The following is a 17,602-nucleotide window of genomic DNA, read 5'->3' on the forward strand; positions in this document are numbered from 1 at the left end:
TCTGGTTGTTTTAGGATATATTGTATTTTATTTTTTACTTACCGTAATTCATTTTCCCGTGGGACGAGAAGATATTTCGCATGCGAAATCTTTTATTTTGCATTTTAAAACATTTTTATAGTCTTTATAATTTTTATAATCTTTATAATTTTTATAATCTTTATAATTATTTTTTATTATTATAATTAAAAATGCAGTTCCACCAAGAAATGTCAGTAAAAAAACGCAATATATTTTTATAATGCTTAGATATAAAAAGTGGGACAGTGTACCTAGCAGGGCCTGTTGAACCATAAAAAGTCAAAATAAATTTAATTTAAAATGAAATAATTTTCCGTTTTCTTCAAAATGGGCAACTTTGTTTTTTACTAAATATTATTAAATATTTGGCCATAACATTTACTAAAATGTTTGACCAGAAAGTTAATGTTTTAAATATTAATAATTGTTTTTAATCACTTAATTTTTAAGCGATTTTTTAAATATTTTTTACCTACCGGTTTCGAAGGTACACAAACTATCAAGGTATAATAATAATATTCTTTATTAGGCATTTTAAGAAAAAAAAACCCAAAAACATAGCAAAAATAATATTAATACAATGTCTGCATTAAAAATTATTTTTATATATAATCCCTAATAGTACACAATGTGTTAAATGTACTTCAATGTACATTACTTATGAATATTATCCTGTTTCCTGTCCTGTTTTTAATTTTATTTTTGTTGAGTAGTAATACAACTATTAAATATATGATTAGTATTGATTAGTAAAGTTTGCCTTGACAAGGAAGCTTGTGTAGCTTCGAAATTGGTCGGCGAAAAAAAAATGTGTATAAAAAAATATATTTTTTGATTTTTTTGAGTTATTTTATCTAACTTCTTTTGAACCCATTTTGACGAAAAGGCTACAACTGTTTAAACTATCTTCTTTTGGTGGAGTTGGCCCCTTTTTAATATATATATATTTTTTTTCAATTTTGAAAATACTTTTATTTACTATATAAAATTTTATTTTATTATAATTTAATTACTTTCGTGTATAAAATATCTTTTTATATACAAAAGCAATTAAAGGGTCCTTATTAGGGAAACCTGTTCTGAAGAGGAGTGTTCAATTTTTTAAAAACATATTCAAATGTATTTGTAACATTTGTTTTATTTCTTCCATCTGAATTTTCTTCACTCAGTTTTTATTTCTGATTTAAAATATTGATTGTTATCGGTTAACTTTATTTTATGTGAAAGCATATTAAACAATTCGTCAATAATTAAGTTATTGCACATTGCAAAGTTTTTTTTCTTAGTATGTTTAAATAGTTGAATTATATCATGTCGTGTAGTTTTTTTTGTGTGATAACTATGACAATATTCACTTAATTTAATCCGCCCAGGTGGGTCCTATATCAGAAACGAGGAAATAGCTTTTTAATTATCATCAGAAACTTATTTTAAGAATTGATAAAAAAAATATTGAGGTATTTAACATTTTTTTTCACGTGGTTGCGGGTACATAAAAAAACAGCTAACGTTGAATCTACGTACAGTTTCGATTGTTTATTCAATATTTTTATTTTAAAATATTTTACAGTTTTTGGTCCTTTTGAGATTCGGATTCCTTCCTAGAATGGGTAGAGTTTGGATGAATTGAGATTATGGCGTCATTACTTTCCTTTGCCTACAGGGGTAGGGTGGGAGTAGGCTTTCTTGAAGAAGTCGTAGAATAGAAAATAGACCAGAACGATGTTCGGGATGAAGATGTAGACTATGATGCGAGGAGCCTTGCATGCTGGCAGCATCGCTTGGCTGCTGTGTATCAATACAAACGTGAACTGCACCTGTAAATGAAAATTGTGATCTTAAAGAGAAAAAAAATAACACTAAAAAATCTAAGAATAATACTGCCATGTCTGGTAGAAATCTAGTGCAAAAATAGTTTTAAAAAAAACACTAGAAGATCTAAGAATAATACTGCCATGTCTAGTGCAAAAATAGTTCAAAAGCACACGGAGATATAAAATTGTATACAGGGAACTGATATTTTTTTTTTATTGTTTATTTTGTTTGTTTGGTGCATAAACCAATTTAAAAAAATCTAAAATATTATTTTTATCTAGTGTAAAGTTGATGTCTGTATTTTGTCTCATTTTATTTGATTTATTTATACATTTAATGCACATACAAACATATTTGTTACCAGGGAATCTATATTAAAACACTAGAGTACTTGAACATGAGTATCCTCCAGTTTGGTTAGTCTCCATCTAACATGGCTCAGCCTGTTCCAAGATAGAGATTTTTTTGTGTTAAAAATTATATTTAGTTCTATACCAATATTGAAAGAACATTTAAAAAAAAAAAAAAATTACAAATACATAACATTTTAACATATTTTAGTTTTTCATAGCCTTCGTACATTATAATTTTTTCCGTTTTCGGAACAAAGTTTTTGATTTAAAAAAAAAGACTCAATAATGTCGCCACTTTCTGTGCTGCGTTGTTTTCGATATGAAAAGCGAATGGACTACGAAAGAACACCCAAAAAAATTAGATTAGAATTTTGACGGCTGCAGATATCGAGGAAGTGTGAATGTAGAGAAAGCGAGGTCTGTTTACGAAGATATATTAATGTGGCGTCCAATCCTTTGTCTCTACATGGAAACGGCGTGATGATTGATGTTATTTTTGTGTTTCAACGAATTGGCGAACTGTACTTCCGAGTACTTCATGTTATCAATAAATATGCAACAAAGATTAATCTCATACCACGCTCTAATTCTGATAGACAAGCATGCTGCATTCAAATTCAACTCTGTGAAACCAAGTTGAAATTATTTTATCTGCCATTTCGCTTGGCGTGTGTACCATTATTTATACACCATGCTAACCATGGCCGTGGGCTCGTGGGTCACGCGGTCACGCCACGCCTGACTTAATGCTTAAATTACGTCCAACACAATTACAGAAAGCTGCTTATGGGAGACCAAAATATACCAGTATCAAAAAAAAAAAAAAACTTATTTAAATCATGTTAAAAAGTTGTCAAATACCACAGTGCGTTTAACTCTTGCTTATCACGCCATATAAGTCTACATATCATCTAGGGTCAAAGCACCAATGAATGACCGTTTAAGGTTCAGCTTGTAGTGAAATCCACATTAAAGGTATACATTTTATTATTTAAGCGCACAAAATAAAAGAAAACAATAAAAAACACATTATTTTTTCTAAGTACTTTTACTTTTTTATTGAAATACGAGTATTACAATTATAATTAATATCACTCTAAAAAATAGCAGAATCACCGGTGAATGACCGCTACTACCCCAGTAAAAATAATACTCAGATTTAGTTACATCGTAACATTATAAAACACCCCCAACACATTAGAATATGGATGTATTCAAAGAATTGCATAAGAAATAGCATCAAATAAAACACTTACCACATCTTTCCTTATAAAAACACTATCAATCTCAGAACAATAACGGGAAGACGCACTATTATCTTTTGACAACTCACAGTTCAAAAAGGACAGATTTGTTTCTTACCAAAAGATGTGTCCGCCTACTGCTTTTATCATAGTTTCTAGTGTTAAAGGTTTTTTGACTGGACACATGTAGCAATTCTTATTTTATTGTGATATATTAACCAATGGTCATTTACTGGGGGGTGGTCATTTACTGGTGCTTTGACCCTAGAATACAAAACTTGATATTCCTATCTCTATTATTATTTTGAATAATTTTGTCGTATTTTTCTATCGACCTCGTGGTGTAATGGTCAGCACATTGGCCTACCGTGCAAGAGGTCTCGGGTTCGATTCCTGACAGGGTTAATATGAAATATTTATTTGATTGGGTGTTTTCATACAAAAATATTTCATAGTCCCTGGACTAGTATGTGAAGCGAAATGCTGATTATCTTACCTTCATGTAACAAAAAAATGATCAAGATACGCTGCGATTAGTCAACAAATGCAGTGCCCTATGCACTATTAGGTGCGGATAGGGAATGATGATGATTTTTCTATAACATGCCTAAATTGAATAATTATTTTTGTAAATTAGGGAAAATACATTATTTAACCATATACACGTGTTTTAATTGGTATGTTTTTAAATACTGCAAAACTCCAATAAGTGCCAGATTTTGTTGTTTTTGAAATAAAGCAAAGAATTGGAATCACATTAAAAACTTACTCCAACATGTCCAGCAAACTTGATACCATAATTAAATTAAAATTAAAAATGTCTCTTTTATTTTTTATTTTCTGATAACGGTTTGTATATTTGCAATGACCGACCGAGGTTTCGGTCAGTAAAACTAGTTTTGGCCGCGGTTTCGTTTCCACTAAAAATCGGCCGAAACTTCGGCTCAGCCGAAACCTGCGGTCGGGATGTATCTACTTATAGGTTCTACTTATGGCTCCCGACTCGGCCGCGTGACCTGTGACCTTTAGATTTGTTTCGGAAGTATCACAAATATACATTACTATTCATGTATAAAAAAATAGCATCATTAGAAATATTGGATTGTTGTCCATTTAAATAATGAGGAACTTCAGCCCTTCAGCAGGGAAATTGGATACAATAAGTATTTTCTTGCGCGCGGTAAAAATTGAAGCATTAAATTGTACAAAAAAGTTTCCTGAAAATGTACGAAAAAAAAACCTTTTAATAAAAACGGACTACTTTGAATGACGTCACTGGTTCATATGAATCAACCTATGATACGAGCTATGGAAGATTTCCGGTTTACTTGTCATGGATGGGCCAATAGGAAGAACTGAATGAGAATAAGCGGAAAAGAACCTATGACGTCACAAGCAGATTTATTTCAGAAACACAAAAATTGAAAAAAAAAATTTTTTGGCTTAGTTAAAAAAAGTTTTAAAACCACCAAACTTCGTCATTGGTATTACCACTGTCTAACATAAAAAATATAAACTAGACTGATTTTGTGATTTGTTGACTATAGTCCCTGGACTGGCGCCTAAAGGGTAAGACTGACCATCTTACTGTCATGTAACAAAACGATCAAGATACGCTGCGATTGGTATACTAATACAGTGCCCTATGCACCATTAGGTGCGGAAAGGAAATGATACTGATCTATATAAAATCTTACTTGTCGGATTTGAAACGAATTGAATCATCCATCTAAGGCGATATTGTTTGACAGCGCAACGAAAAGACGCCGCCGCAGATTGACGTCCAGCATAACATCAGAAAAATAATTTTCAGTATCAGTATTTGGTTCAATTTAATATATATCTCCTTAAATCATCATCATACCCGTGCCCGGATAATATGATCAGCCTTATGCTTCAGGTGCCGGTCCAGAAACATGAAATATGTCATGTCGACCTTCCCAGGAATCGAACCTGGGGCCTAAAGATTTCCTTATTTAGGGTTTTTACCTGAGAGCAGCCATTGAGCCAAAACACAAGTTAAGGATTTGGCTCTATTTCACATACAGAACTGTATTCTTAATCCACCCGGACATGAATACTATTTTTACACATCTCCTATTGTTAACAACAATAAAGGTAAAAAAAAATAAAAATATATATATTAAAAAAAGTAAATGGGGGCTTGATTTCTTAATGTCTATGCGCTCTGTAGCTGCAAGACGTGCTGTAATCTAGCTCCTGTATATCATAATTGGAGACGAGGAACAAGAATCCCAACCGTCCATGCGCTATGTAGCTGCAAGACGTAGTGGGATATTATTTATTGTACAGCGCCCTTGAGGTGATTTTCACAAAAACGGCGCTTTATAAATTATCCAAGTATAAATATAAATAAATAAATATATATTTTAATTTTATATTTTATAGATACTATAAACATACTAGTTTAAACTCAACTACTTATATATTTATATTATTAAAAATACGTATTTAGTTTTATTGAAACTATGTACGTATTTTAATTATTATAATTAATATGCAGTTCCACCAAGAAATGTCAGTAGAAAAACTCAATTAATTATATATTTACCAAAACTCACTACACACATTTTGTATTTAGCTGATAATTTATTTTTTTTTCCTTTCAACGTTACAAATGCCTTAAAAGTTCTAATAACAAAATAGATATACTGTTTTGGCCCATCTTTTCCGCTTCTTATATTTTTTTGTAGTAATCCCCTACAGAAAGATATGGGCAGTTATTCGAATTGTATTATTTTGAAATTTGGCTCTTCCTAAACGTAAAATAAACAACCGTTACTTAAAAACGGTTTTATGTTATTACATACGTTAATTCTGGTTTAACAGAAAAATAGCCTCTTTGATCGATGCATTTAAACATTGATGTTAGTTTTATTTTTCACACTCAAAATGTATTGTACGTATGTATGTAAATGTTCGAGTCAGATTCCGGTTCCGTGATGGCGACACGATTTGCTGAAATTATTTGGTCCATTGGAGGATATAATACTTGTACTAATGTAATGTAACGCGAGGCGGTGAAAATATATACCCGAGCGTACAGAAGAGTCATTTGTTGGTAAAAATATGTTTATACTGAATTGTTTAGCTAAGTATGTATATACTCGTATATCGTGGGCATACAAGAGAAATCGACCGAGTGACAAAATCAATAATGTTCAGGGGAGCCATTTTAGTGTTTTTTTAGAGTTCAATTGCTTCTCAAAGATCAGATTTTTCAAGTCGGTGGTTGGTAATTTTACATTATATGTACGGTACTTTCAACTTTAATGTAAAGTATAAACGTACTTCAAAACATTATAACTTTTAAATAATAAAAAAAAATAAAAAAACTTAGTCAATTTTGAGTGTAAAATTTGTCATGAAATTTTGCAGATAATCGTTTTTGTTTCATTCATTGAGGGTGGTAGTGTTTTGTTTTATTTTATTTTATTTTATAACTATAAATTATGTTTTTGGGATTTTTTAATATTTATAAAGGTTGAATAAACACAGAAATATGAAACAAATCAAAAAGAACAAATAATTAAGAAGTGTTACGTTATAATCTAAAGAATAAATTTTATTAATTAACTTTTTATAAAAATAAAAAAATCATAATAATTATGGATAATTTATGTAGCGCCATTTTCGTGATATAATACCTGTCATATCTGTCGGATACAAAACGTATACTTACTAACTACTAACTCTAACTAACTCTTTACTGGTGACATCTACCTACAAGTAAAATTGACTAACTCTTACTTGGTCAGTTTTACCTGTCAAAAATCTGTGAGCTTCTATCAAATGGTCACATATTTTAAAAACTAAATTTTTTTGGAGTGTCGGATCGACTTGGCATTTTTACCAGTCATTATGCTAATACGATGTCAAAAAGTCAATAATCTCAGTTTCGTCATTTTTGCAAATAGTCATTTTTTCTTGTATAACCACGATATGTTAGTGTACGAATTTCTATAAGTTGGCATTGACATATTAATACAAAGACGCACCCTATAGAGTTTTATATTTTGCTAGAATGAACTATTCCGAAACTTCCAAGATGTAGGTTCTGCAGTGCAGATGAGGAAACACCTATACACATTCTCTGTGAATGTGATGCTTTACATTATAAAAAGAGCCTCATCCTCGGGGGATCACTGGTTTAACCTAAGGATGTTAAAGACCTCGCTTTACGGATCTGGGCTTCGAGGGGGAGATTTAGCAAAATGTAAACTCTCGCCTTCTACACGGTAGCCAGGCTCTTTATAGACCTGGGTTCGGAGGACGAGAACTATTAACGGGGACCCGTCACAATAGATCTTCACAGGTCGCAGTGACGCCAGGAGCTTGCATAGCACTGACCCCGGCTCTAAGAATAAGAATAAGTGGTAACTCTTAATAAAATAGTATTTATCTTACCATCTGCATAACAGTCAGCCACATCTTCCACTTGTTGAGTTTCGCCCTCAGTTCTGGACTAGCCTCGGAAGAAGCCAGGTAGTAGATGTACATTATTATGTGAATGAAGGTGTTAATCAGCGGTGTAAAACTGGCCATTCCACCTGAGAAAAATAGATAATTCGTTACGAATTTTTCACCAATTTTTTTAAAAATCTGACCATCTTTCTACGACCCTTTTAGCTTATTGTAAAATCGTTAAATTATCCAAATGACTTCGATCTTTTCTCGACGATGCACATAAGGACGGATGACTGATTTAGCGCGCCAATAATAGGATTTCATGTTGTCTTTAAACTTATCAAAAATACTCTAAAAATGTTAACAATAAACCAATACCCAATGTGATGCATAATTTTATTTTGTCCACGCAACATATCAATTTACGCATGCGCGCAAAGTTGGGTTATCTTCGGCATGGCCAACACCAGTCAGTTGCGTTTGGATTTTTGACGGAGTAACTACGCTTGTCCTGTTTTACTTAATTTAAAATCGCAAAGTTTTCAACATGGATATTAAAGTATTAGGTTAGTACTTTAATCTGCAATCATTATTTATGTAACTATTGTACGTAATATAGATATTATCAGTGTTTTATGAAACACTGTTTTTGTTTAGAAAAAATATTAATATGGTTACTTTCCCTTGAGTTTAGAAAAAAGTACCACCGAGTTCCACTCTGATCTGAAAATATATAGAATAAGTTCATTATAACCAGCATAAAAAACAAAATTCACATCCACTTTCATCCACCTTTTTAAAATATAGCGTATTCTTTGCAGGTCATCGTTCCGAACCCGTTCTAAAAGAAATTAAAATTAAAAGAAAAGAACTATTTGAGGTGTTTAAAAATGAACAGTTTTGCAAGTTATCGGCAGTGAAGTGTAATAAACAATCATTTATGTATATATTAGACAAGTTTGGAGTCAGTAAGTTTTCAGAAGAATGTGAAAAACAAATTAAAATAGCAGTCAAAGTGTTTGTCTCGAAGCTCTTGACAAAATGGCGTAGCTGTAACTACATGTACGAGCGTTTTTACACCAAACATAAAAAATGGCTTGACGAAGAAGTGAAACTCCCGAAGATGGAGTCATTACAGCTTTCATCCTTACCGCCAAAAAGTTCAGGGGAAAAGAAGCGAGGCAGGCCAAAAAAAATATTCTATGAGAGCTCTGGGCGCAGTAAACAAAGGCATGCTAAATCAGTGATTTCTGATATCAGTTCAGAAAAACTGTGTTCGGCAATAACATCAAGTTTAACTATATTAGGTAAAAGAACTGCTGCTCAAGTTGTAAAATTGGCCATCCAATCTTCGCCCAAAACATTGTAAAAATGGAAATGGTGCATGTACTTCATCCTCTGTGACCATAAGGCCATACAGCCCAGAAGAGGCCTTAGGTTTTATGGTGGATCTCGGGTTGACAAAAGAAGGTTATTTAAGGATGCGACTTGGAGCAAAAGAGAGAGGGGCTAACATTTATCCCTCATATCAAGTGATAGCAGAGGCAAAAAATAAATGTTATCCTACAAATATAAGGATAACTGAAAATGAGGCTGTCGTGCCACTGTTGGATCTTCTTATACATACAACACAACGCCTGGCTTATGTACAAGCAGATGTAATACTACAAAATATTTCAGAGGGCGATGATACTATCGATGTTTATTATAAATGGGGTTTAGATGGCAGCGGTGGACATAGTATATATAAACAAAATTTTGCGAATAACTCAGAGTATGCGGATTCTAATATAATTTTGTGTACAATTGTGCCATTGCAAATGTGTGAACCTAATCGTTGTAAAATATTTTGGAAAAACATGTCTCCATCGTCAACACGATATTGCTGTCCAATCTCATTCAAAATAAAAAAAGAAAATAATCAGAATGTCAAAGAGGAGTATAATGAAATACACTCACAAATTTTGCAATTAGAGCCATCAGTAATCGTTCTTGGCACTAAAGTACTTAAATTCAAACATATTCCTATTTGTACAATGCTAGATGGGAAGGTTGTCAATATTTTGACAAATACCTCAAGTTCGCAAGCGTGCAATGTATGTTAAGCTACTCCTAATGATTTAAACAATCTTAAAAAACTAAAAAACAGAGTTTGTAATAAAGATACCTTTAAATATGGTATTTCTGTGTTACATGCGCACCTTAGATGCTATGAATATTTGCTCCATATATCATATAAATTAGAATTAAAGCAGTGGCAAGCAAGAGGTATAAATGCAAAAGAAAAAGTAAAAGAGAGGAAAAGTAAAATAGCTACTGAATTTTACAAAGAAATGCGCCTAGTTGTCGATCAACCAAAACAAGGTGGAGGCAACAGTAATGACGGTAACACGGCACGGAAGTTTTTTAAAAATCCGTCACTTGTTTCCCAAATAACTGGGATTGATAAACAACTTATTGAAAGATTTTCGAATGTGCTTTCCGTTATTTCTTGTGGGCATTACGTAAATGAAAAGCTATTTCAAAAATACTGTTTCGAAACAGCTCAAATGGCTGTTTCTCTTTATGGCTGGTATAAAATGAGTGCCAGTGTTCATAAATTGTTATTACACGGGGCAGATATCATGAAATATCTACCATTACCAGTAGGCCAACTGTCTGAAGACGTTATTGAGGCAGGACACAAGGAATATAAAAAACTAAGAAGTAGTCACTCTAGAAAAACATCTAGAATTAACACAAATATTGATATATTTAACTGGATGTTGGTCTCTTCAGACCCTGTTGTGACAAGTAAGCGAAAAAAGCCAAAAAAAAATCAAACTCCATTGAATGAAGTTGTATTAAGCATGCTAAGGCTACCTTCTTTCTATGGTGGTGATGATGAAGGAATCTGTGATCAAATGTCTGATGATGATGATGATGATGTTGTAGATGGTGAGGATCTTGATGTACAGTAGAATTTTATCCAAATTGTATAGTATGTACATATACTAAAGAATACAGAATCAAATTGATATGATTTTTTTTTATTAGAATTTATGAGAACCCAACCCCAAATAACCCTAATTGGGCATTTTTTTGTAAGATAATTATTCAAAAAGGCATCTTTCATCCTTTTCCGATCATAATATTAAATAAAACCCAATATTATATTTTTGGCGCCCTAAATTGGTCATTCGTCCTTATGTGCGATGTAACGAAACGAATGAAACCAAACAATATAACGAACATTTAACAATTCCAACATAATATGATAGATGCTTAAATAATTTTGCCGTATTTTTTTTCATATTTATTTGTTGAAAATCCTCTGAAATTACATAGAAAATTTGACTCCCCATATTAGGGCAATGAAAACTGGTTTTTGGTTAAATTTGCCATTAGTTTAGTAATTGTATTTTTCTTAATATTTACTGAAACTAATAATATTTTTCGTCTTTTTAAAAATTCAACTTTTTTAATGAATATGTTTTACTGTTTACTTAGTTATATAATTATCATACATTTGATTTACAAAATTGTATTTATTTATTTAAGAATCATCTTATGGTTATAAACAAAACATGATTTAATTTTTATGTTTTTTATTGATATTTCTTGATAAAACTCCATAGTATTAAACCATTAGGTTTCGATACAATTATAAATAAAGCTATCAATAAAACTTCATGGTTTAGTCTTACTTTTTTATTTTTCAATATAATTATAATAAAAAGTAAAATTAAACTAAGAAGTTTTACTGATAACTTTATTTATAATTTTATCAAAATCATTGAAACACGATTTGTTTAATGATGTATTCCTCACTGGAAAATCATGCCAAAAACTACACTTTTTAAGTTTTTCGCATGCCTTATAAAGAAATTTTTTAAATTTTTTTATATAGTCTTCAATTAGTACAAACATAATAATATACATGAATGTCCTAATATTAACTTATATCTAATTATTATCAAAATATATACTAATTATGAACATTTCTAAACAATAAACGTACTCTTGATAAAAAATAACTTATTTAAAGCCAATTTGTATACAATTACTTTTTAAGAGCCAACTTATCTGCTGCACACGTGTTTTTTAACTTTCGTTTAAATTAAATAATATTTTTTTGTTCTTTATTCCTAATGGTATTACCTTATAATATAACTGTACAGCTCGGTGCATCAACGGGTTCTGTGTCTTTGTCTTTGTCTTCTTACGAAATGGCAGCCTTACTTCTTTTTTATTTCTAGTCTCATATCCGTGTTCACATCGATTAGAAAAAACTTTTTTAGTCAACTCTTTTGAGGAATAACCATTAATCATTTTGTGAACAAAAAACGTTACATTAAAATATATCAGTAGACGTATTGTACGTTTTTTTTGTTTTTTTTTTTTGTTTAGTTATTTTTTTTCTCAAAATGTAAGAAATTCGATAGTATAAATACTCCCACCATTTACTACTGCGTTAAGGTCATCGAAGGTCAGACGAAATATTCGGTTTCTCGACAGTAGAGTGGGGGTTGTTTCGAAACGGGTCACTCTTGAAACTCATGTTTAGTCGAGCGATCCTAGATACAAGGACCCCTGTGTTTGAATTTCAACTGTAATGTTCACCCCTGCTAAGTTATCAACACAATTTATAATCCAGCGCATACACGAATATTTAATTTTAGAAATAGGTAATATCTTCCGCTTTTGGAATCCGTAGGAATACATAAGCTTTATTCACTGTCGCATGTTGTAATGTCAGCTGATGACTATCGGCCAATATATTGCTTCCGTTGTACTCATAGATTGACATAATTTATCTTAATTGAAATGGAATTGAGGACGAAAACTTAAAAAAAATTTGTAAACCAGCTATATACGGGCTGGTTTTTTTAAAACTGCTATAAAAATGGCGGCTGTTGACAAATCGACTCACGACAGCGGGCGTTGGAAGAGTCATTTCAAGACAATTTTTACCATGGAAATTTGCCGAAATTGCGAAATTTTATTTCCAAAATAAGTCTTCAGTTGTGTCAACGCAGCGTGCGTCTAGACGTAAATCTCGTGGGAAAAGTGTGCTCCCCCGAAGATAATAAGAACGCTGCTGGCCGAATTTAGGAATTCCGGTACTGTGACAACATTCGAGCCTAAGTAGCTTGCTATAGCCGCCGTATGGGATGATGTTGAAGATCACCCAGAAACCTCAATAAGAAAAAGAATATTGGTTTCTACAGGACGGCGCGACTAGCCATACCGCTCGCGAAACTTGGACATTAGTAAAGCAAATGTTCTTATCCCAAAAACAGCGATTACGACTGGCCACCGTGGTCTCCAGATTTGACTGCTCCGGACTTTTTCCTGTCGGGATGTCTCGAGGGAAAAGTTTACGCTGACCGGCCACAAGACCCTAGAGCAGCCTAGAACCAACATACGAAAAATCGCAGAAATTCTCATAACAACGCTCGAAAAAGTTATGGAAAATGCCACAAAAGCCTCATCTTTGCGTGCCGGCCAAAGGCGAACATCTGCCCGACATAGTTGAAAACTACGTATTCATGTTGTTGTTTCAATATTTCAGTGACCAAACAAATGGTGCTGTACCAAATTAACTCACAATAAAAAAAAAACATTTTTTTTTGTGTTTTTCTCAAGTTACAAAAAAAAATTTTGGTTACCACGAAAAAAATCCTCCTGTACATATTTACCCGAAGATATAAAAAAAAACAACTTTTGTTCCGGGATTATAGTTATTCCTAATCAGTAAATGAAGTTAGTGTTTGTTGTTTAAAAAAATCATAAGTAATCAACAAATTATACGAAGAAATAATCCGTACAGGGGTTTATCTAAAATTTTTAGTCAAATAAAAAATAATAATGGAATATGTATGAATGAGTGTTTTTTATTTGGATCCCTGACGTGGTGGGTTACTAAATTATTGTTGATTCAATATTCCATTTGTTGCTTTGGTATGAGACTAGGCGACTAGAGTATCCTCTTTCGAAGCTTTACCAGTTTCAAATTCAAGGGTACAAAATGTTGTGGTAGGCATACTGTTCAACCGGGACCCCTAAGAGATCAGGAATGATCGTCGCGGAATCCTTGGAAAGAAAAACAGTTGTAGGTATAGGTGTATGAATTATAGGAACAAAAAAAAATAATATATTTTATAAAATGATTTGAGCAAGGTCGCGGAGCCCTGGTAGGAAAGCTGTTGTAAAATTCTGTATTTATATATGTTTTTACAATTATCTTTTCGCAACAAGCATGCGTGGTGAACGATAAAATATTTTTAAAAAATCAGTTTAAATAAAATAAATACGAAAAGAGCGAAATATTCCGAAGGGGGAAATTCAGCCCTACGGGAAATTGGATATTAAAATATATTCTTACGCGCAGTAAAAATTAGAGCATTAAATTGTTCGGCGAAGTTTCTTGAAAATGTACGAAAAAAAATATTTTGCGTGACGTCACTAGTTCTTCTGAATCAACTAATGATAAGATGATTGTGATAAATTTTCGGTTTATGGTAATTTAACTCACGAATCAGCAGAACTCATCTAAAAGCGGAGGAGAACTTGAGACGTCACACGCGATGTAATTTCAAAAATTCAAAACTTTAAAAAATCATTGCGCTGATAATACGTTACATAAAAATTTAAAACAGAACATTGCCTTAGTTTGTTAGTATATCGACAAAAAAATAAAATAATAAAAAACCGCTGAATTTCTTCGTTGCAATGCGAGGAAAATTTGTAGGAAAACTCATCGCAATAAGAAGACGTACCTCCTTGCTAAAATATTGGACAGAGTGGTTCCACCACATCACCAAATCGTTATTTAGAACGGCTGCGGACAAATTAAAAATTGTCATGATTTTTACAAACCTCCGCTGTCGAGTGGCGCCATAAAACAAAGAATTATAATAATTATGTTTTTTAATAAATTTGCAAACGTGTGATCCCGTCTTAGCTGTTAATTATAAAAATATACATTTGTAACTCTACACGTATCTCGATCATAGGGGGCCCATGTGACCTGATATTCGATACTTGTTGCGTGTTTTCATGTAATTTGGGAGTTGAATTATGGCGGACATTAGTTTTGCGAAAATTCAGCTATTTTAAAGATTAACGGAAGCGTGCTTAATCCCGTATTCTCGCTGATCAGTAATCAAATAATAAGCCAACCAACAAAAGTCAGACAAGTCAAAAACAAGAAAAATCATCATTTGGCCAATTCTTCTTTTGCCACTCCACTCCTACTGGAGGTTGGCGACCATCATTCTGAATTCATCGGGATCCTGGGCCGGTCTAATCAGCGCTGCTGCATCCGGCACACCGAACCACTGTCTGAGATTTCTGAGCCATGATGCTCTTTTCCGTCCCAAACCCTGCCCTCTATATTTCCTTCCATAATAAGTTGGTGAAGAGCTTACTTATTACTGCGGAATATGTGACCAAAGTATGAGGCTTTTCTTCTTTTGACTGTGGTCAGCATCTCCCTCTCTTTGTTTATGATGCTTAAAACCGCTTCATTGGACACACGATCAGTCCACGAAATTCGAAGCGTTATTCTGCACAACCAAAGTCCAATTGCCCAGATTTAAAAATAAGATGTATATTATACGCATATATGGCTTTAGATTTCTTCATCAAAAATATATTACAACATAACAGGGAAAACATTTTCGAGAAAGAAATTTGGAAGTCTTGGCATTTACAAGGTTGATGACCTGACATGGGCTGGTTTAAGTGGCCACTATCCACTATTAGCCAATAACAAACCATAAATCGGGTTGTGGTCCTGTGGCTAGTGTCTCGGACTCACGTACCAAAGTTCCTTGGTTCGAATCCCACTTTACCCCAACTTGATTCCATTTTCTAATAGTGAGTTATTTACAACTCGTTGAAAGTGGCCCTCAAAATTAAATATTTGGGTAAATCATAAGAACGCCAATATTTCTTTCTATAAAAAAAACTTATTAAGCAGCCATTAGGCTATTATCACAAAAATGTTTATCCTCTCTGTTACAATAAATTTCAATCCTTAGGGAGTGGAATCCAACCTTATCTACAAATATTTAGACACATTCAATATATTGTTAATTATCTATGTATTTTGCAACTTTCGGTTGAATTTGGTGTCTTAAATTTATTTTTTTTTTTTTTCAAGTATTACCGAAGGCATAATTTTAAGTAGAAATAAAGGAAAATATCCAAAAATGTATGTGATTTAAAATGCTCGTATTTCTTTTCAAAATCAAAAAAATAAAATTTAGCCTCGGCCACTTTCGTGTTCAATTTATTATCTTTAAATTATTACAACAAATTTTAGTTCAATACTTAGTCTTTATTAAGATCCCAGATACCAAAGTTTAGTCTAAATTTGAAATGGCGTAATCTGCTGGTCTAAAAATTAGTTACATAAAACTTTTAAGTATATTTTTTAACAGAAATACCTTTGAAAAATATTGTTATTATCTAATTTATGTTTTTTTATTATTGCGCGGTTAAAAAAAAAATAGTTTTAAAATGGCAAAATCGTATGATTTCCTAATTTTGCGTTTGTTTTGCCAGACTACAGCCTTAAGCAGCCGTAAGGCTTTTATCCCTAAAACGTTTACCCTCTCTGTTACAATAAATTTCAAACCTTAAGGAGTGGTATCTAACCTTATCTACATATATTTGGACACACTCAAAGTATTGTTAATTACCTAGTTTCCAATTTTTGGTTGAATTTGGTGTCTTAATTTAATTTGATTTTTTTCGGAAAGTATTTTAAATTTAATTAATCTCTTCGCTTTTAGTTACTTATTTAATTATTTAATATTATGTTTCGTGTTTAATACATCAATTTCAAATCTAATTTCAATGATCTTTATGAATCTTTGATGTTCTAATTAAAAATAATGTTTTTATAAACACATAATTTAAAACTTATTCATTCATCTATGTTTTCCTCAAATTAGAGTAATTACCAATCTCTTTTTCTAGTTAAAATAATTAAGTTTCCTTTTTGATGTTTCTTCAAATCATGGAGGTACTAGGAATTATTTTGCTGTTTAGTTTAGATGTTTATATTATTTTTTAATGTTTAATGGTTTTTAGCTTACATAAAAAAAAAAAAAACATGTAATTGCTAAGATTCTACCCCGTCTCAAGGGGCGAGGGTGTGTTTACTATTTCATTTCCAGTGAATTCACAATAATTAAAATATTGGATGTTATTTTATCTACCCCTTTAGAATAAAATTGTTCTGACGTTTTGACCTCAGTTGTAGGGGCTATCTTCAGTGTGTGGTATAAAATAAAAATGTGTTCCGACACTTGATTTGCAACGGAAGCCAGAACATTTTTCAATTTTATTTTTTTATTTGAAATTTATTTATTAACCATTACGAATTACATTAATTAAACAAAATAATTATTTTTTAAATTCATGTATAAAAATATCTTAAGCATATTTTTCAAAGGTTGTCAGAGTCTTTTGTTTAGTTTTTTCTGGTTGTTTATTGTATAATTTCAGTTCCTGGTTTATTAGTCTCGACTGTTCCAGTCTCATTTTAGAATGTTGTATGTGATAAAAAAAGTTCTTTTTCTTCTTTAGCCTTCTGTCCTCCACTGCTGGATATAGGCCTCCTCCATACTCTTCTATTTTTCTCGGTCGGTTGCTACTTGCAGCCAATTTTTACCCCCTACAGTACCTATGTCGTCGGACCATCTTTTTTTAGGTCTTCCGACGCCTCGCTTATTTTCCCGAGGTCTC

At 32.1% G+C, this 17,602-nt stretch overlaps 1 protein-coding gene across 1 annotated transcript in view; it reads right to left on the minus strand.

The window, feature by feature from the left end:
• Positions 1 to 1,531: 1,531 nt before the first annotated feature.
• LOC148274063 (very long chain fatty acid elongase AAEL008004-like) overlaps positions 1,532 to 17,602 on the minus strand; it is a 38,768-nt gene continuing 22,697 nt past the window's right edge. The window contains exons 5-6 of the mRNA XM_088237682.1: positions 7,862 to 8,004; positions 1,532 to 1,838 (exon numbers count right to left, since the gene is read on the minus strand). Coding sequence (XP_088093808.1) covers positions 1,665 to 1,838; positions 7,862 to 8,004 — 317 coding nt within the window. The 3' untranslated portion in view covers positions 1,532 to 1,664. The remainder of the gene's footprint in view (positions 1,839 to 7,861; positions 8,005 to 17,602) is intronic.

This window comes from Micrasema longulum, unplaced genomic scaffold (genome assembly GCF_059751315.1).
Source record: "Micrasema longulum isolate JH-2025_06_02 unplaced genomic scaffold, ASM5975131v1 h1tg001765l, whole genome shotgun sequence".
NCBI lineage: Eukaryota > Metazoa > Arthropoda > Insecta > Trichoptera > Brachycentridae > Micrasema > Micrasema longulum.